The 22,248-nt window shown below is 38.1% G+C and overlaps 1 protein-coding gene across 1 annotated transcript; it reads right to left on the reverse strand.

Annotated features, from left to right (window-relative positions):
- Positions 1-388: 388 nt before the first annotated feature.
- On the reverse strand, positions 389-20,661 carry TNFAIP8 (TNF alpha induced protein 8). Its single transcript, XM_030969185.1, has 2 exons — positions 20,349-20,661; positions 389-2,278 (listed from the first exon to the last, which is right to left on the reverse strand). The coding sequence occupies exons 1-2, from the start codon at positions 20,377-20,379 to the stop codon at positions 1,713-1,715; spliced, it is 597 nt and encodes a 198-aa protein (XP_030825045.1). The 5' UTR covers positions 20,380-20,661; the 3' UTR covers positions 389-1,712.
- Positions 20,662-22,248: the final 1,587 nt, after the last annotated feature.

Below are 22,248 nucleotides of genomic sequence, written 5' to 3' on the forward strand. Positions count from 1 at the left end.
GACAGAACACAGCATATTTACTGTTTAGGCAAAGCATGGGAAGAGATCTTACATGAAACTCCTTCAGATGTCAACCAAATAAGTTACTTCTTGGCAAATTCTGGTGTACTGTTCTTTCGTCAGTTCCCAGGTGTTTCCAGACAAGTAGTACATCAATCTTCTCTCTCTGCTGAACACGAGTGGCTTCCATAAAATGAATTCACATTTTGAACACATTTCTCTGGCAGGTCTCCAGGAATATTGCGAGCCTAATGACCAACCTAACAGGAATAAAACTTAAATTTCTCTCTTAAAAATCACAAGTAGTGCTGAAATTGTTGCAATGCTTTTGTTGCTGGCACAATTTAGTATTTAAAATATGGTAAGGAGAAAAAAAAAAGACAAGAGAAGTTTGGAGTGCAAATATTCTTTGGTTTACTCATTAAAACAAAAGGACACAGCAAACAGCAAAAACACTGGCAATTAAATAAACAGCAAAATCTTTACATGCTTCCTAACAAAAAGTCTTTGGCTGTTTGAAATGTATTAACTTCATGCTTTTAAGTACATTACAGTGTCTAGAAAGTCACATTTTTTATCCCCAATGTCAAGGCAGAGAGAAGATGAGGAAGAAAAAGAAGGATAAAAGGTAAGAAGTAAGAAAAGAAGAAAAAAATTTATTTAAAGTTCCATTTTTCCATTAGTTAAATAGTATATAACACAATGATAACATTAATTTCTGTTTCTACTTTCATTGTGCACAAAGCAAATTGGCTTGCAATTTATTTATCAACTTTGGTGAATTCACATCATCGTACACATCAGACTAGTGTATCAGATATACTGACTCACATCTTTTCAAGAAGAATTGTGACCCTTCCAATCCAAATGATTGATTCTATGATTCTACTAGCAGAATTCTAAAAATCTTAAGGAATTGCACAGAGAAGTCACTGTGTTTTATCTTATCATAGGCAGAGTTAAATTCTGTACCACAAGCAGTTTCATGGGAATGCTCTTCCCCTGTTCAGCTATTTTCCTGTAGCTTATTCCTCAAATAATCCCCATGTGGTCAAAGGAAGCAAGCACCTGTGCAGATCTATAAGGATCTCTTCCTTGGGAGATCCTGCCTGGCAGACAGGAAGTTTTCACCTCTGAGCTGGAGATGCACAAGCCTGCTTTTAAGACTCTATGTGACAGCATCACTGATTTTATTTAAAACTCAATGCTTCATAATGGCAACACTAGGAAGCTGTTATCTGTGCAGGGAGCATAAAAGACTATAACTGAATCAAATATGTCTATTTTACAAGTAAATTAAAGAAATTACAGAGTGTACCATCACCATGATAGTCTGTTACTAACATTACTGGATTCTGATAGTTAAGAATTAATTCTGTAAATCTATGAAAGATGTGGATTGACAGCATATTGTTTTGGTTTGTATATCTATCTTGCAAGACTCTTACTCTACTTGAACCATTCTGTTTGATTATCTTTTTCAAGCTGTTTCCATAGGCAAAGCACAGTAAAAAAAGTCATGTGCAGTTTTTCTTCCAGATGGACTCTGAATAGCAACAGATAGCGCATAGTAAGAAATCAATTAATAGAGATATTTAGGAAAGATTTGTCATAATGTAAAAAAACCTCTTTGCATACTCCCTTATTCCTTCATAAATCAACAGTGTTCCATCTACAAATAACTCATAGGCAGTCACCTATAATACAAGTACTTATATGTTCCCCTCATCTAGCATTTTGTTGACCCCATCACAAAGTTTCTGCAAATGGATTTTATAAGGTCCAAAGGGATTGTACAAGGCAGCCAAAAATTCACAATCAGAGAAGTGATCAAACACATTGTTGACGCGTCCGTGTGACTTCGCAGTTAGGTGACGCTGAATGATTTCATGGAGCAGCTCTCTACATTCATTCAATAGTTTGGACAAAAAGTTCCTGTCAAAGGTATAATCCACCTGATGGAAACTGACCACGGTCTTAGCCAGCTGATGAACCTTCTTCTTGAATTTCTCCATCAGTGCTATTTCATCTTGATTAAATTGGTTGTTCCTGTAGAGAATTGCCAATTTGAGGACTATTTTAATGAGGTTTTTGATTATCTTCTCTGCTTCTTTTTTATTTTGTGTATATTCCTTTGTTACTCTGTAAAGCTCATCTAAAACATCACTGCTTGTATCATCGATCAAAGTAGTTGCTATTGATTTGGACACCATTTTTCCAAGGATCTTCTTCTGGGCCTGAATGGCCAGACTTTTGGAGTTGAAGACATCTGTGGCCACTAGGAGAAGAAAAAAGTGTGCAGTCAGTACTTTGAAACAGACAATCTCTGGACAGCAAGTTGAGGAATATTTATACATTCACAATAGTCTTACTAAGTGCCACAAAAATAACGCAACATAGTTGCAGAAAAAAACCCATATTTAAATCCCTAGAACTCTCTTGTCTTTAGGTTTATGTTCTTTCAGACAGTTTTACTTTTGAGAAAATACCAACTGAAGTTGCTCAGAAATGGTTTAGAAGCTCTCTCTATATATGGATTGATGGAATTTCAAATTGAGGCAATAAAACTGCCATTTGATCAGATGAGTCACAAATCTAATCTGATTCTCACATTCGTAATGAAATCTGAAACCAGGATTATTTCAATGTCATGACAAATAACAACTGATACTCAAATAAAGATAACAATTCAGTGAAGCAACCGTTACAAAGCCTTTTCCTGCTTAGCATTTTACATGATCAGTGAATGCAGACACAACACATTAATTTTTTTAAAGATATCTATTTTATACATATCTATAGATATCCATGCAGAAATACAAAAGGAAGCCTAAATATCATGGGTCAGCAAACAACACTGAGATTCTCTGGATGGAATCTGAAGACACTGGTTTTCAGAAGAAAAACAGGTAAAGATTAACATTTCTATGTCCTATATTTTATGCAGTAAAAGCAAGACATTTACTTTCTAGGGATTGTCATAACAATTGTGAGCATAACCTTTTAAATGTATCTTTTTGTGACCAATGAAGTAGATCCTAGACCACATTTCCACTTCTAAAACTATGTTTGATTACACCCAATGACTGGTTTGTACTTTTGTTCAAAAGAACAAAAGGTTCTTGTTAAAAGACCCCAAACAATGCTTCAGAAACTTGACTTGTGAAAGGTTATCACTTGTTCTGTTGTTAGCAACAATTTTCTGACACTCCCTGGGCAGCACTCTCTCCATTAAGACACATGTGAGCTGGTATTTTCAGGTAGAGTTGTCTGGGAAATGGCTGCCTTTGTGCTGCAGCTCTCCTGGAGTCTCAGACAGGGGGAAGGAAGACTACATCTGTTTACATTTACTACACATATGAAAGGTTTGCTTAGCAAACACAGGGACTGGAAATATTTTCTTTTTTTTTTTTTTTCTTTTAATGAAAACATCAACCCTGCAGATGTCAGACAGTAAGTCCCTGAATTTGGAAAAGGTTTCCTCTTAACTGCTGGTATGTGGGCAGCTGGGTGTGTTCGGACACAGGGTGCCTCAGGGGTTCCAGCAAATAGAAGAAACTTGTCCTTCAGGACGTGAAACACAAGTCTGTATTTTTAATTCAAGAGTATCTTTGAGAAACTTAATAACAAGCTCCCTTTTTATCATCCCATAAACCTTCAAGCAGGTTTGTTCATTACAACTTTCAGTGCATATCAGTATTTTGTTTTGAAGTATGAACTGTCTGAGCACATTTTTTTAAATCTTTACTGCAAGAGGACACTCAAAAACCAAAGAACCCCTTGTTAACTATCTTGGGCAAAGCACTCAAGATCACAAGACAGACACACTTCTCAACCACAAAAATACAGGAAGACATTAACGATGCTGAGCAGTCATTTTGAACTGAAAATATTTGATTTTCTTTCTGTATTTTTAAAGCTAAAACTGCAAGGGTTACTATTAAAGTAGAACTAATCCATGTTTTCCAAAGGGTGATCAAATACTAGAACTCAACAGCCAATGCTTTACAAAGACCTATGGATGAATGATAACTTTCTTTCTCTTCCAAAACAGGAATATCAATTGTTATTTCATAACTTTTATCAATTAAAGTCTTCTTATTAATGCTTATGATGTCTTCTTTCTGACACTCCACACAGATATGTTCCTACTAACAGCAGTTACTGTTTGGCAGTAGGCTAAATATTTTACAGTTAAAAAAAAAAAAGCCCTCTTACATTACATAATTTTACATTTTACAAAGTACAACACAACATGTAGTTACCTTTGCTAACCAAAACAGGAACTGCTCCATTCTGAAAGCTGCCAAACTCTTAAGGTATTTTTCTATTATCTGTCCAAGTTTTGGGGCTAACCAGCATGGCTTACTTTCCATCTACTTTGCTATAAGTACACTAGAAGTTAGTTTCATTTTCCCTGTGCTGTTACATGGGTTCTAATTTAATTGCTAAATATGTAAATTTCATACTTCAGTCTTTCAGCCAATCCAAAAAAGGAACTTGCTAACTCTTTGTAGTTTATAATCAGAATTTTTCCTCCTTACCAATGACAGAAAGACTTAAAATTTATTTCATGGCTTGAATAAAACTCAGTTTAAGCAGTAAGAGTACAGAGTTTCTTCAGAATGAACACACATACTTCCTTAAATAACAGTAAAGGTATTACTTACTTGTTCATCTAATGTAATTGCAGTTTTTACTGCTGACAGCAGAAAGAGAAGCAAAACACCCAAGGTGAAGACTGGCCTGTGGCGTATTTATTCTGGTAAATGCAGCGCACACTTTATCGTGTGCTTTGAAACATTGTCAGAAGCAATCACAGAAAGGTTATGGGGTTTTCCTCCTCGCTGTAAGGGCAGCTCTTCTCAGCTACCTTTCTCTCCTGCCTGCAGTGCTTCATTTTGCTCTGGCACCTCAAAAAAAAACCACCACATCTCAGTGGTTTCACTTCCTCAAAGAGAGAGCTGAAAGGAAATTGCAGCGCCGAGTGAGCAGAGCAACACTGAGGGCTGTTCCTGCCAACTGACAACTGGAACAAGTCACAGAGAGGGAGAAGAAAGCTCCTGTGACTCGAGAGCACAGGTGACGTGTCCAGAAAAGGTTTTTAAAACATTAACCTGGGTATCTGCAAGTGGAGATGCTCATCAGTATATCAGAGGTGCCTGACTCACAGGTTCTGCTGGGGAGGGCAGCGCTCCCAAGGCAAAGGGCTGCCAGGCACCCCCTTTCAAACTTGTGATGCAATTTCAGATACCAGCACCTGAAAATGCACCTTTATACAACTACTTAGGGATACAGTCACATGTAGACACCTTTTGAAAGTGATTACAGTAGCTGGCCTGGATGTCTGACCACACCTTTTGTGTTGACAGGTTACATCCTTGCACTTCAAACTGAAATAGTGTCATTTCTCTGGTGATCTGCAAGTAATACCACTAATTTTAAGCATCTCACAGTTTGGTTTACCTCATGACTGCTCTTTATAGCTCCAATTTCTTTACTCTGCAGTTTTGTACTTCACCTTTTATAAGGTTATCATGTAAAAATACCCCTTTGAAATCATTTTTTGACAACCCCTTTGGGATGTCATTTTCTGCACAAACTTCTTAAATAAGCATGATTATGTGCAGTAAAGCCATGCCTCCAAAGAGGAAAGTAGTCCTAGAGGAAAGGCTCTCAGAGGAAATCCTGCTTCCATTACTTTGAAATTCACAGGATCAATCTTGGGAATAATGCAGACATCTGCAAAATCTCCTAAATTATTATTTAAACGAGCGAACAAGGTGCTAGAGATAGCCTCCTGTGAAAGCTGTGAGCTTAGTGATTATGAAACTTTTTGATTTTCATAGCCAAGCACACAGTATATGGTATTAACATGGTATTAATACAGTATATAATATGGATTCTGTGTATTAAAATGAGTAAATATTGGACATGTAGAATGTCCAATATTTATTCTGGATGTGTTTTTCCCAAAGTATTTTACCATACAGAGGTTTTCCTTAAACTGTGGTGGACGTGTAAACTTTCAGTGAAAATTTAAAATTGTGGTTAATAGACTCTCAGGAGACTGCTATAAAAGTACAAGAAGGCTCATACTTATGGCTACAATGCTGACTTTTCCCTTGCATGGAAGCTAGCACACTCCCTCCGTACTGTGGCAAATGACTATTACACTATTACCACATACCCTATGTCTCAACTTTATTTAAATTTTTAAAAAAAGGGTCGTATTTGGAAAAAACCCAGCTTTTTTCCTTCCACAAGACAACAGTCTAAGGTAGATTCAACATCACTTGCCGCTGAGTGTATGCGATATCATGCACATTGACAATGAATACTTGAGTCACAGAGTATTTTTAAACTTCTCATTATGAAGGAGCAGAAAAAAAAAGCATCCAGAAAAAAAATTACAGTGAACCATCATAAATTCCATGGTCAAGTCAAAAGCTGAGCTTTCTGAGACTCACTGTGTTGACAGAACAGTCCAAAAAGAAGAGAAAATATGACTGTGAAATACTGTTACCTGAGACCCAGTTTTCATTTTAGAGACTGGAACATCACATGCTGCACGAGTTAAGACCCAAAAAATGATGAGGGTTTTTGGGAACAAAAACATCAACATGGGCTTGAGAGGAAAGGGACAGCACTGACTGAAGGCTGCAGGCAGCATTTAAAAGATTATGACATTGGATTGAGAAATGTGGGAGCGGACTTCCTGACAGGAATCCTGCATGGATTTGTGGGTTTGCCTCTCTGCAGTGTGTGAGAACTACAGCTAAAAGCCTGCACATGCCATACATGCATGTTCAGTCAGACTCCTGTAGTGAAAGAGTACTATTTCCCTGGAGGGAGGCAACTTGAAATCAAGTGGAATTAGTGTTATGCTCTCTGAGTGTATGTGACCATGAGTCACGCACTTCCAAAATCATGAGATTGCCTAGACATGAAGGGATTGATATGAAAGAATTACTGAATTTTTTATCTTTTTTTGTCTTCTGCTTTCTGGATCTTCACAGGTCTACCCTTGTTTTCAGGAATGACACAGGCCAGAAACATAAAAAAAAATAAATACAGAAGCATATACATATATGAATTCACATATAAATACGTGACTTCAGTAAGGTAAAGCTCCAAAGGTGATAAACTACAAGAGTAAGTACCAGTGAACAAACACGTCCTGAGGTACAAAATAGGCAGAATAGTTATAAATCTGTTACCAGGGCAGTAACAATTTTCACAATGTACTTATTACATGACAATATGATTAAAAAACTTGAGTGGTAGGGTACATACTATGAAGTCTTCAGATATGAACAAGGTAAGTTGATTTTTCTAGCTGCCAAGCGATATATATAGCTTCTTCTTAATAACCATTTGAGTGAGTCACAGTTTCAAAAAGGTTTTTTAATGCTGTTTTCTTTTTTCTATTTTAAGAGGAGAGTCAGTGTTTTGATTCTTATCTCAGTGCTTCAAAGTTTCCTGGGTGAGAGGTATGCTAAAATCCTTACAATCCTTCCCAAAATTCTTCTAGAATTTCTTCCAAAATTACAGCAGCTCCCAGGCGGCCACTTCAGCATATTGGCCAGTCTCCACATTCACAAGCATTTGTTCCCTTCTTGGCTTTTCAGAAGCCGATGAAAACTGAGGCTTCTACCAGACATGCAAGCCCAGAAACACTCTGAGAGCTTTCACTCTTCAACCTCAGACACTGGGACTGCAACTTCGCAACTGGCTGAGGGCAGGAGTGGGAAGAGACCAGGAGAGCCAGAGTTTACTGACAGAAGGACGTCAGCAAGGCACATGGGCAAGCACCATCAGGCAGTGGAAAACCCAGACCGCAAATGGCCAAGTGCAGAAGGGGGAATGAAAAAAACCCCTCAAACAAGGGCCCTGTACAGTACTTGCTTCTTTCACATGCACCTCTAGTTTTTTGATTCATGTACACGAGGTCCTTATTGGAAGATCAAATATTTTGCTTGGCACCTTGTGCTTAAAAAGAGGGGTTTATATATGAATACCGATTCTAACTAGAAAACAGTTTTAACTAAAATTTTCAATGCATACAAAGCATTCTTTCATGAGTAACATTTGCTTACAGTTTTCCTAACAGGTAAAGTAAATTGCACTAAATTCTGTCTTGCCATAATTGTTACCAACTGAGCATACAATGAGAATGTTAATTATTCAAGCAGTGTGCACTAGTTCTAGCATTCACACTGGAAGACCTTCAAAAGGAAAAACACCCCATCTGAAGCCAAGCTTTATGCATGGCAAATATTGCATGAGCAGTCTTACTGGATTTGGAAGTCAGCTATGAGGCTGCAAGTCACTCTGGAGTAACAGTTAATCAATAAATTTCAGAAAAAAATATGGCTAATGAAGCATTTTTGAAAATACAGAGTATGTCTGAGCTGCATACTCAAACTGAAAGCAGGCATTTATTGATCTGCAGAAACATGGGAAAAATAAAAGAAAAGCCAGCAAACACCATTTAGAACAGCTTCTTCTCACCCAATAAAATGCTCAGTAAGTCATTGCCAATATGTTTGCATGTGATACTGTTTTATGCTTCTAGATTTGCTATTTAATTCTAATATTAATGTATTAAAATGTCCAAAATTTTATGAACCACAAAAGATGATCCACATTCTAGCTGCAAAAACAAAACCAAACCATTAAAAAACCCCAGAAAATAAAGTACTTTTTTTGGTCAAGAGGTGAGAAGAATTGCCAAAAAATGTACCTGAAGGTTAAGGCTGAGTAGAGTAGCATGGAATTATGCTATTTCCAATAAGAATGTTACAGAGTTTTGCAGTCCCATGGGAGCAGTCAGTGCCAACAAGTTATTCTGGTTTTACATGCTTGTGCTTCCCACAGCCAGCCTATGCATCACATGATACATATACTGTAGCTGATTTAGAAATTTTTAAAAGCCTTCTAAAAGCCATTTCCCCCAAAACCTCTGCATGTATTTTAATTAACAGCATAGCTTTAAAAAGAAGGAAAAAAAAATCAGATTTACTTCAGATGACTGCTCTCGGAATATTTCAGAATACACTGGATACTAAACCAATAAAATGACAGTCACACAGAGCAGTGTTATGAACTTAATTTGGTATTTCAGTCCTCTGCCACCATTTGTTATCCTTGTTGGAATGTAACAACTGGTGCAGTGCTGTTAAATACACAGCCTGTATATTTCAGCTGTTGGTCCTTTCAGGACTGTATCAGGTTCCTCTGTATGTACCAAGTGTCCATGCACAGTGAATAATAATGCTGACAAACCTTTTCACAGGAAATAAAGTGTATCTTATGTCATTCCTTCCAATCAATCAAATGCAATGCAGGTACTCTGTATTTTGTCCAGCCTTAGAAATACATACCAAACTGCACTAAAGCAACAGTGCCAAGCTCCCTAAGCCAAGTGGCATCCTAAATTTGAAATCTGAAAAAGTGGCATCTAATTGCTCTTGCAACCATCCTGGCAAAAATAATGTTTTCTCACAAAAAATGAACCCCAAGACACTTAGCTGTAGGCACAGGAACTACATACATATAAAAAAAGAGTTCCTGGCTTGAACGCAGAAGGAAAACCTCTGAGACCAGCAGCCGTGAAGAACTTGGAATCCATTGGATAAAATGCAATTTGGCATGTTGCAAAAATACAATGAACTGGAAGGTCCAAATGAGATGCCAATCTGGCATGAGAGGGACAGGGAACTCAATCACAAGGCAAATGTCACAACCTGGCCATCAAAATGCAAAGGGCATGTATTTGAATCACATGTAAAGAAAGTCAAAGCAGAGGCTTCAGAGAGTTCAAATGACACAGAAGTTTGTGAGGGATCTTACAATGTCTTTGAAACTAGTTAAAAATGTTTTTCCTGTATTTCTAGTTCTGGCTCTCTATTCTTCTCCCTGTCAATCTGTAGCTGCACTGTCTGTTTCTTACAGAGAAGATGGGACTCCCTTGGTATCTGTCTTTCACTTTAATGTTTAAAGCAGGATGGATTGCTACCATTAACTTTATGTGTGTGTGCATATGTGCATATATGTGTATATTATTTTTAACAGACATATATATTATATATATAGTATAAATTATATATAATTACTAATATATATTATTTATTTATATATATATAAAACCAACTTCTGAGGCACTGAAGACTGCCACAGCTACAGGCTAGCTGCATAAAATCTAGTGGCAACACCCAGGGCTTTCAGTTCTCAGGTGTCTGGTTGGTATATTCATTTGCAATATCAACACTGAATGTAGATAATAAAGAATACACAAAATTATCCCATCTAAGAATTTTACTTATCAGATATCAGCTGTTTTTTAGGCCTAATACACTAGTAGCACCCTTAATCTCTTTTTCAGTTTTTAATTTTTTACTACTTTTTTTTTTACAAGAAAGGATACATTTTATGGCATCCAATGCATGGCTGTACAGAGAATATGTGCTTTGTCTGTCTTCCATACCAGTCACTCATGGCTGCTTCCATGATTATGGAAGACTACAACTGGTGACTGAAATGGTAATTTTCTCTGCACACCTAACATGTTTACTTTCCTATTCCACAAGGAGCAAAATAAACCAACCCCTAAGTTTTAAGTTCTTTTCCCATTATTTAGTAGCTACAGCCTGTATCCTCTGTATCCATACCATCACAACCTTTATCCAAACATCCAGTCGTGAAACACGAGGCTGAGTCTTTTATCTTCACTTTTCCCTCGCTGTCAGCTCAGAACAGGCTCTCCAAGACCCAGGTACACAGTTTATTTTCCATAAGCTTTGCTTCGTCTCCTCTTTGTTCCCACTAGTGCCATCCAAACCCACCTTTAAAATATTTGACTTAACACCAAAACTCTCAAACATAACTTAAGACTGTCAAAACACCAATCCACCACCCCACATATCTTATGAGTTTGGTTTTGCTTTCATTCATGTCCTTAAGTAATAGTGGAATATAAATCATAAGAGAAAAATTAGGTCTTCAATATTTAGCAATTTAATCTTCTTCTGTAAAATTGAATCTCTGGTTAAACATTACGTCTGACCCTGTCATTCTCTTTTACATCAGGAGGCAATATTATTTGGATACAGAACTCTGTTATCTAGCAAAGCAGTAATAATCCTATTTGTTTTTAAAGGTTGCAAGTGTATTTACTGACTGAAAACTGGACAGCCTCCAGAGGTCCCTGTTCAGCCTCAACTGTTCTGTGATTTGTTAAACCTGCAGCTTCTCTGTAATCCTCTTCTTGGGGCAAAGCATATGAGACTTGACTGCACTGTTTTTTACAGCTGTTGACTGCTGCAGAATTTGACAATTTAGCTTCTTTACTTTGCAGTGGCATCAAATTTTCAGCTGAGCAATGGACAGCACTGATCAGCTATGAAAGGGCAGACAATAGCAAGAAAGCTTGTTGCACCTTCAGTTTTCCAAGATTATTACCCATAGTAAGAAGGAGGGAAAGCAAATTTGAACCAGAAGGAAAGCCTTCAAGTGGTGAATAGAAAAAGCATCAATTTAAATTTCAAATGTTTGCACTGAAAAAAAAAGTCAATACTTTCTCCTTTCCTCACCATAATGTCCTCTCCTCCCCAACTGCATGACATCAAATAACAAGTCACAAAAAAGGGTTCAACATTTAACTGCAAGTTACTGATTTTGATACCAACCGCTTGTTGCAAAGAAATGGGAGTTTAAACATACATCCATGACGCAATATCCTGCATCACAGAATTTAAATCTCTAATTTCCAGCATTGAGGACAGGGCTGTGAGCTTGATGAGGACATCTCACCACAAGACCAGAGTCAAACTTTATTCCTACCCCTTCCTGAAGTATCCACCATTACTGTTCACAGATGCTTAAATTTATGATTCATTGTTTCAAGTTCCTAAAGAAGTCTACATCACTATTTCTCAGTGAATGTTTTTAAAACAAGTGTTTTTAGGTTAACAGAAACACCCATTCATTTTCTCATTTACAAGTAGGAAAAAACAGCCCTTGGAATCAGTAACTGAAGTATTCGCCAGAGTCATCTGCTCACTTCCATTAATATTAAACCAAAATTTTAATCTTTCTAGAAATACAATTGTCTTTGTAGAATAGTTTTGCGAAGTGGACACAGCCAAAGCAAAACCATTCCTCATTAAAGCCTCAGGTTTTAAGACAATGGAGTTTCTGCATTTTTCAAAGGTTTCTCCACACCTCTTTGAAGTTAATTAAATGCATGCTTGCCTGTGCATGCATTCAGTCAGTTCTTCATTAATTGCTGTATGAATGTAAATATTTTGGGATAGGGACTTGAGGGTATCACATTCTTAGAGATCCACTAAAATCACAGGGCAGCTAGCAATGCCTTAGAGAAACTTGCAATTACTGGCCTTTACAGATACACAAAATCATCTCAGATTATGTCCCTGGAATTTCAGGTTTCAAACCTTTCAAGGATAAATGCTCTCAAATAAATTAGGTGCTTATTCCCACTTTACTGCAATTTATTCTCATTACTGCAAACTGCCAGCAGGAACAGGACTCTGCAGACACTCTGACATTTGTACATTATCTGTCAAACTGAAACGTAGGTTTTTCCTACTGCTATGCAAAATAGACTATCTGACCTTTCACTACTAATCTGCATAGTTACAAATGCTGATACTAAATTCTGCAAAAGGTAGGGAAAATTAAATTAGTTTATACAGTGCGTATCCAATCCTGTATATTGCTTCTGCTGAAACAGTTCTGTGGGGAAGATTTTGAACGCCAAGTTCCCCAGACTGAATCCAACATCCAATCCACCCAGAGATGTGAGCTCTCTCCTTCCCACTGCATGCCAGCCAAGCAACAGAAACAAACCACACACCAGAACTGGGACAGGGAATTAACCGATGAAGCTGAGTCAAATCACCACCCAACTTACGCAGAGAATCTTAGGGATAAGAACAAAATTTGTGAGAAAACATCCCAAAGTTTCGAATGTAGAATGAATATCTCAAAGAACAGGCCTCTCAGTTTCTCTCCTTCTCCCTCAAAGTAAGACTGTCTCCAAATAACAATGGGTTTAAGGCTTGTGCTTTTGCTGACACAATGGTTAAAAGAACTGAGATTTTGGCAATTGCATTTAATAAAATGCAGCTAATGCCACTGTGTATCCTGTTCTGTAGTCATGACAGAGACGCGTCCACAAAACAGGAAGTGTACACCTACCATTAAAAAACACAAGCAACTCATCAAATATAAATATGCAAACCAAGAAAACATGAACATCTGTAACTTTCAGATTTCCCACCATAAAAAAACCACCTCAGAGTCAATATGTATAAGGCTATTGTTCAGATTAGTGCTACTCATTAATGCAGAACAGCCAGTTTAAGCATCAAATTTCTTACAAATTCATAAACAGCAATTGCTACTAGTACCAGTGCTACTGCTGGATACTACTGGATCTATGAAGCATCTAACCAATATGCAAACATGAAAAAATAATCTTAAAATATGAAAAAAAGGTAATTTTTGCTTTAAAGTCACTATGAAATAGATTAAACTACTTCAGCCTACTACTGAAGTAGTACTTCTATTGAGTATGGAGAAATGAAAACCAGATATTGTTTCACGAAATAGCATAAAAACATTTCTCTTTTTGAAATGCTCCCCTTTTACCACATTTTGTAGTCTAATTATAGCAAAAAAACAGCCCAGAATTTTGAGATAACACCTGCAACATAGTTTTCATTTGCTTTATTTATTATTAGAGGGACACTAAATGACTGAGTGGAGAGGGGATGCATTTTGCTTCTCAAAAAGCAGCATTTAAGAACCCTCTGAAACTGTAATATTTAATGGGAGGTTTGACCAAATCATAAATCGATACTCATAGAAGAAATGTTGGGTGTTTTTGGATAAAAACTGCAAATTACAATTAGTGTTACATTTTTCCTTAAGCTACTCCTGGCTAATGTATAACAAAACGCTCATTATTCTTAGAAGTAATTTAGTCTGTTACTATGCTTGGAAGTAGTACTGGTAAAGAATACAGCTTTACCAAGTGTCCGTGCAAGGCCCTTCCCTTACCCAGGTATTTCTTTTGACTCTGCAGAGATTCTCTGACTTTTGCTCCTGGTCTCCAACCTCTGTCTCATTTGTGGCAGTCCATTGTTTGCAAAGTCCCCGAGGAAAACAACCCAAAGGTGTAAGTACCATGATACAGCAAATGCTATGATCACAGATAAATGAAAGGAAGACTGGGAAACTAAGTCTCCAGTATAAGAAACAATTTCAGAAGATGAAAAAGTTCTACTCGTAGAACCTGAAACCAAACTGCTTTCTTCCCTTATGTGGAATACTATGAACAGTATTGGGCTCCACAATATCTCCCCAAAAAAAGGAGCTGGCAAATGGATGCAGGTCCTACAGGCTGTGACCAGCATAGTTAGGGAGGTGGGGCACCTGATACCAAAGATGTGTTGAGAGTGTCAGGTTTGATCAAAATAACAGCGTTCCTTTACCAACATGTGCAATTTCTTACTGAATAGTTACAGAGCAGGCAGAGCCAGGCTCTTTTTGAGGATGCACAGCAAAAGAGAAGAGGGCAAGAGACACAAGCAGCATCATGGGGAAGTCTCATTTGGAACAAAATAGCAAGTGTTACCAAACACTGAAGTACTAGAAAAGTGGTTGCTAGAGAAGTGGTGGCATCACCACTCTCAAAGACAGTATCAATGCAACTGGAAAAAGCCTGAGCAACCTCATCTAACTTTGAATTTGGATCCAACTTTGAAGCTGGCTCGGCCTTCAGTGGAAGGTTGTGCTCAGTGACCTCTAGAAATTCCCTAGAGCCTCAGTTAATCTGTGATTCTCTCTATCAACCAGATAGCTCAAGGGACTGTATCTTATTTGAAACCAAGCATGTGAAACTTGCAATTCATTTTGGCTTTGATTGCATAAGTATAATTATATTAATGGAATTTTCTCAAAGCAACCTAGCATTCAACCCTACAATCACAGCTAAATGATTAACCTGTTAAGTTTCAGTGATTCTCTGAAGTAATCTATCAGCTACAGTCCATGTTTATCCCATGGCCTGTGCTCAAATTACCACCTAGCTTTCTCATCTGATCCAGCTGCACAGATTAACAAATACATGAGGTACAATGTGTCCTGCAGAAAACAACTACTGCATATGGACTTCCAAATGTGTAATACAACAAAAAACCACCAGTTCAACTAATTAAATTCTGAGCCTGTAGGAAAAGCAAACAGAGTGGCCATCTGATCCACTCACAAACAGGTTATGTCAAAGATGACCCTGATGTGGCCAGGAAAATAAAAACAACCATTCTTTCAGTTTTGAAGGGGAGAGGTGCAGAGCTTCTTACAGAGTCCTATGGCTTAATAGCCTGAAGTCAGTGCTCCTACTGATAGATTCAAGGGCCCATATCTCAATGAAGCTGCAGCAGCTGTGCTACAAACCATGGCAGTTTTTGTCCTCACAGACCTTTATTTCCTGCATCTCACTTCATTAAATATACTGTCACCCAAACTACACTAAAAAAAAAAAAATCTACCAGTTCCAACTTGCCTATGAACTCTTGGGGGAGTACTCTTACTCCCCCAAATTTCCCATTGCTTCTTCTTCATCAAGGTTTTAGCTTCTTTGTTTTCCTTTTTCCCTGCTATTTGTACCTCTGGCAATGCTTTCCTCATGCATATGTGATATGGTTTTACAGAACCTGGTTAGTAATAATTCTTTCAAAATTCTCACAAACTTATTTTCTTTTTTCCTGCTTTCCTGTACTAGGGGGATACTTTTTTCCTATCACTCTGTCCTATTAATAATTCCAATTAACTATAGAAGGGACTGCACAAAAGGCCAAATTGTCAAGCATTGCTATGATTTACAAAGCTGTGTACATGATATGCATAGCCAGCTATCTTTTCATTCTCCTCGTCAACAGTAAGAAAGTGATCTGTGAGATTTAAAAAAAGTTCTCAAATTGAGTAATCAAGATCTCTAAGACATCTGGCCCCCACTGGGGCCAGATGATGCTTCTGAACTGAACTGTCCAGACTATTACAACAAAAGCCCCTGTTGCACAGGTCTTAATGTTTTATGAAGATTATTATCTTGACAAGGGAGGCTAAGCAAAGAGCAGGTGAAACAAAGGAAGCCTACATTTGTTAGTCTTTTGGGTGAGAGCAGAAGGTGATTCAAGTCTGTGGGGTTAAGTACTAATTACATGCTCTATTTCTACAGTTTGGATTTCCCATCATTGTCATAAAATAAAAACAGGTTCTAACAAATTCTAGTTTTGGAATTAGTGGGATGGAGAATGATACAGTACTGAGTCCCGTTGATGGAGTAGGTGGAGTAAGTGGACTGTAGGAGCACAAGAGCAGTTGATTTCTTGTCTAGAACAAAATCCTAGCTTGGAAAACATTCACACATGAGAGGTGACTCCAAAATGTCAAAGCAAATCCAGCACTACTTATAGGAGGGAATACCAACTTCATGAAACAGTGGCTGTTCTGTGATTTTATAACCCCTGTGTTGTTCTAAAAGGAACAAAACAGGTGAGCTCATTCTTCAGTAATCTCATTTGGATTAAAAAAATGCTAATCGTGTCTAAAAAAATCTCCAAGCACTTGTAGGCATGCTCTGATCTCTCTCTCTCCTGAAATGTGGTATTCAAAACTAAGTATGAAAAAGGTGCAATGAAGGCTCTTACTTGTGTCTGAGTTTGTTCTACAGGCTATGTATTACATTCACCCTGATATCTGTTATTATTTTACTTTTCCTTTGAGATATTAGACTTCTCCCATTTTTTAAATATACTGCATAAAACCTGTAGCATGAGGCTGAAGTTCTCTGGAGCTTTACATAAATTACTGTTTCCCTCTATTGAAGAAATGCATTCACATCACAATAATCTTGATTGGTGCTGCCATGTACTTTAAAATGTGCACGCATTAGTTTTAACACAACAACACTAATAACATTTCCTTCAGATCTCAAAAAGGAATTCAGTCAAATCAAAGCCTGAAACCATTTGGTACTTTCCATGGCAGGTGACATGCCACCAATCAACACCAGAGTGAAATTATGCCATGCAGTTAAATGCTGTAAATCTTCTTATGTACTTTAACACACGATTTGTTTCATCTGGGGTGAAAGCAATGAAAACAAGAAAATGTGACAGGGTTATTTATATCATGACAGTTGTTGGAATCTGTAAATGCTATACAGATTGATGCCATAAAGACACATGCACATATTTACCACAGCATGGTGGGATACAGACGAATACAGAGATTGTTCTGAAGTTACTGAGCAGCATGGTAGGAGGAAAAAAAACCTGTTTCATGTTACCATTCTAATACAGACCATGAAGACATCAAAGGCAGAGGCTGAAAAGCCCACATACACTGCTGCATACCCCATATTCAGCAATTAGTGTAATATACAGTGGGGTAATGCCTGTCTTCTAGCAATGTCTTTTTAGTCTCTGTGCCTGTTTAAAAAATTAGATTTTACTTGAGGTCAAATGCTATACCTTTATTTGATTAATTACAACAAGAAAATCTCTAGGAGTTAGCCATTCAAAATTGACCTTGATTTTGCATTTCATTCTAACAGTGGTTATAGTTCATTTTTACAGTAGTAAAACCTACAATCTTGGATCTTGTTATGTAGATTTTTAAAAATAATCCACACTAAGTCTAATTTTATAGACATCTCAATGTTCTCCAATTACTGCAACTCCATTGTATAAAGTAGCTGAAAGTGAAATATTGCTCACTTCAGCATCAGATCGTTGGCAGAACATACACAATGTTCAGTGTTATTACTGCACCCTCAACTCTCTTCTTCGCTAAGCCTGATCTTCCAACACATGGGAGTCACGCCTGGAAGATGCAACTGAACTTCAGAACTCCTCACAGACCCCTTTACCAGCTCCTGGCCATTTGAGAACCTCTGCTTTAATGAAACCAAACAAAAAAATCTGCCTATGCTTACAAACATTCATTAAACCAACATTTCTCATGTAGCCTTCTCCTACTTTCACTTTTTAGCTTGTAGCAGATTAGCCACTATACCCTTCATCACTAGTTTTGGCCTTGAAATGTACAGGATCTGGTAAAATACCTGTTCTGTAACTGTCCAAGAGTATCCTCTCCTCCTTCCATAACCAGGAGTTACCTCCTGATTCCCTAGGGGGACCATATAGTTTGTGGGCAAATCAGAATTTCTCTTTAAGAGTGACATTTAGTCTTGCACCTAAAGCAAAAATCAACAACCTCCCCTTTGGTAAACCACTTAAAAATTATATATCCTCAGCGTCAAAAGACTGAGACACACATTCAGTTTGAATTTGTGAAGCATCCATTTTCTTTATGCAAAAAACCAAAGTTTCTTCATGAAGCAGAGCTTGTTGAAAGACTCTGACTATTTTATGCTACATACACTGGATCACTAATAATACACGGGTATTTGACTGCATTTTTCAATATTTTATGGTTCCATAAATGTTCAATCAGACTAGGCAAAGTAGTGTGACAGCCACAATTCTACATTTTTACCTGATAATACCAGTTTTTATTCACATACACACTTTTCTCATGCATTTTCTAAATTGTTCTTTTAAAGATCTGAATATATTACCTGGGATATGTTTACAGACCGACTGAAAAACCTTCTCAGTGACATCTGTACCTCATCTTCCCACAATGGTTATTGTTTCATTTTCCATTCTAACACATTAAGAACAAAGAACAACAAAACCCAAATATTCCCCAAGTTAAAAATAACTAATCAAAAAGCTACCCTTTTTTTCTTTCTTTCTCAGACACCTGCTTCAAATGCTTTTTTTCAGCATGAAAATCCTGGCACCTCAAATTGTTTATGAAGAAATGTACAGAAAGGCAAACATATTTGATTTTAAGAGTCAGAGTCATCTAAGAAGGTAAGACATTTCTTCAAACAATAAAATTTACATTTCAAATATAGCCAGCTTCATAAAACTGTCTGGAGCTTCCTGTATAAACCAGAGGATCTTCCCTGCTATAGCATGCAAGCAGATCTTTCCTGCAGTAAAACTGAGGGAGAAAGTTCACATATTGTCTTTTTCAAAGTTTCTATAGAGAAATAATGTTTACAGTTCTGCTTTTCAATAAATCCGTCCTTCTTCTCGGAAAGAAAAAGAAGGAAAAAAAAAAAGACAAGCTGCCTTTTGGTTCAGCTGTTCATTTCACAAGAAAAAAACTATAAGGATTATTCATATCAAAACAGAGGCTATTGGGCTCCATTACTTATCAGGTTCCACCAGCACTATTAGCATTAATTCTGATTCAGTGCGAGGAGACTTTTTTGCAAATCAACAAAATCCTCTTTTAAGCAAGCAAAGAGACGCCCCTGGTAATGTTATATTCAAGTGAAGGAAGTTGTACAGACTATGAGGGGAAAACCACCTGAAACATTCTGAAAAGTTCTTGTTTTTACCAAATACAAAATGCTTAGGTCACCTTACTGCTTGCTTTTCTGTTGGGGCTTTTAAAGGTATTTTTCTCAGCCATACTGGATGTCTGTATGTTTGAGTCCCCCTAAGGACTTTATGTAACCATGAAACATCAATTCCATTCTAAGAAATCCAGCATACAACCCCATCACTGCCCTGTTCCCTCATCTATATAAATGCTCTTTTGTATATAGGCACTTTCAGGAAATTGCCCTGCTCCTCCCCCGCTTGCTCCCCACTGTCCGAATCCCTCTCACACCCCCCCTCCCGATCAACACCAGGGAATAATTGCATTTTTGTTGGAGCACTTCCAGCCCCTCCACACGTTCCAGTCCAGAAGCAGCAGCACGCTGTAGCTTTGGCACTTTCCTCTGTTTTAACACACACACACGCACACACGAACACTCATCTGCAGGGAAGTAAGTGGCATCAACCATATTCCCAAAATAATGACCTTTCACTTCTCCCCATGCAACTTCCTCTTTTGCTGAAAAATACAGTGCTTCCAAACTAAAGAAATCTTCCTCTTTCGACATTTGACTACCAGTGTTTTGAAACACTGTTTCTTCCACTTATCTGTACTCCACGTGCGGGTAAATTACCACTGCCGAGGCAGACAGATACCCCTGGGTACCAACACTTCGAATCCCGCAAAATCGCCAGGACTTCCAACACTTTTGCAAAGGCCTTTTCCCCTCCCCTCTGAACACCCGAAAGCTAAAGAGAGCAGAAACTCTCCTCCTCCATGCTGAGAGAAGCAGCGTGTGGACTTCCTTCCCTAATAAATATATTAGGAAAGTAAATAGTTCAGAACCGTACCTTCCTTGGGCTCATCGGCTTCCGAACTCATGGTGCCGGGCGAGGCTCTGGGGACCAGATCGACGCTGACGTGCGTGCTGAGATGCAGCCGCAAGTCAACTTCTCTCCCTCTCCCTTTCTCTCTCTCTCTCAGAAGGAGGAAAAGGAAAAAAAAAAAAGAAGAGAGAGAGAGGGCTGGGGTTTTGAGGGGAAAAGTCTACGAATTCAGCAAATCACAACTAACCTATTTGAAAAGATCCCGCCCCTTTCTCAACTGCACACAGTGACTGAAAAAACAGCACCTTCAGAGAAACCCCGGTTTTACTCGCCAGCTGTTGCCGTTTATGAATCTTATTCTCCCCAGTCTGTAGGAAGGGTGGAGTTTTCACTTGTTGCAGCTTGCCAACGTGGTATGAGAAAGCAAGCAGGAGAGGCCAAAAAAGCCCTGAGTGCACAGCAGTGTCTGATTGCGGTGACTGACAATCACACTGGGGCTCCCTTAACTTGCAAAAAAATCTATTTTAAATTGTTTTGTTTTTAAGGCTAAATTGTACATTTCAACACTGTTTGCTATCTGGAATTACTTCTGCAGCCTCCATAATTACACTGACTAATACTGGATGACTTAATAGGTGCTTAAAGATGAGAAGTAGCAGCCTTCTTTCAGGTAGTTTAAGCAAAAATAATTTTCTTTCAGTCGTGCTCAGTGCATGGTGCCATCTACCCTGAGACTAGTGATTCAGTTTACATTCTAGGAAAAGCTATCTGGATTCTTTGTGCTACCCCACGGACATCCCAGAAAAGACTTGATGTTTTTAACTACTACATGATACAGTTTTACAAAGAGATCGGGGTCTTTAGCAGCCACCTCCCAGTTTGCAATGTGTCACACATGCCTTCAGTGCAAAATCAGAGGGAATTACTTGGAAGCCTATTCTCAGTTAGCACAGACTCCAGTAAAATCATTGTCCTAGGAAACCATCTATCCCTGCTCACTCATTTAATGGATTTCTAGCACAGTGAACAGGACAAAACCTTGCTGGAAACATGACTGCTCTGACAAAAGGAGAGGTGTGGTCCCTCAGGTGCCTGATGGCACTGCCAGCTCCAACATGCCATCAAATTCCCACTTACGTCTCACAGGGTCAAACCTGCGGGCCTGAAAGGCTCTCAGGGTCTCCCGGAGGAAACATCATTAACAGCTATTAACAGTTAGCAAATGTCCTACTGCAGTCAAGTACAAGTAAGTGTATTCGTATTTCACAAAGTCAGAAAGAGCCAAAGCTGTTAGCTGCTCTGCACTGAGGCACAGAGGAAAAAAAATAAATAAACTCTTTCAGATTGTAACATTCCCTTGTACTCGTTAAGGCTTAAACACTTACAAAGCTGGGAAGACCAGATGTAGGTAGGATGGCCTTGCAAGTAACAGATACAGCACGAATTCTTTACCTACAGCAAAGCTGCTCTGAGGACTGGGGTAAATAATACTTCAGAATGTTAGCAGTTTCATCCTATTTGCAGTTATTTTATTATAAGGACTGTCCTTTGCCATGTACTCTGCCCACACCTAGGAAAGACAGATTTCCTTTTATTTTAAGGCTTTTGATGACACTGCCAATTTCCTGTTTTGCAATACACATAACTCCATGGGTTCCTTAAAGATATTCCTTAAGAAGCTAGCTGTCTTCTGCAGGCCTTTTCAACTCCTGTGGTGTACAACGCTGCATCCTTGAAAGCACAGAGAATGAAACTGAGTATTACCCTAACTACAATCACTGGAGTAGCTAAAGAAGCCACATCTTCAAGATAAACAAAAAGGAAAAAATATTAAAGCAGTAGTTAAGGGTAATTAGGAGATTAAAACCAATCAAAAAACTTCACACAAAATAGACAAGGAACAGGAAGAAACATAAGGTGAGTC

Source organism: Camarhynchus parvulus, chromosome Z, assembly GCF_901933205.1.
Source record: "Camarhynchus parvulus chromosome Z, STF_HiC, whole genome shotgun sequence".
In the NCBI taxonomy this organism is placed as follows: Eukaryota; Metazoa; Chordata; class Aves; order Passeriformes; family Thraupidae; genus Camarhynchus; species Camarhynchus parvulus.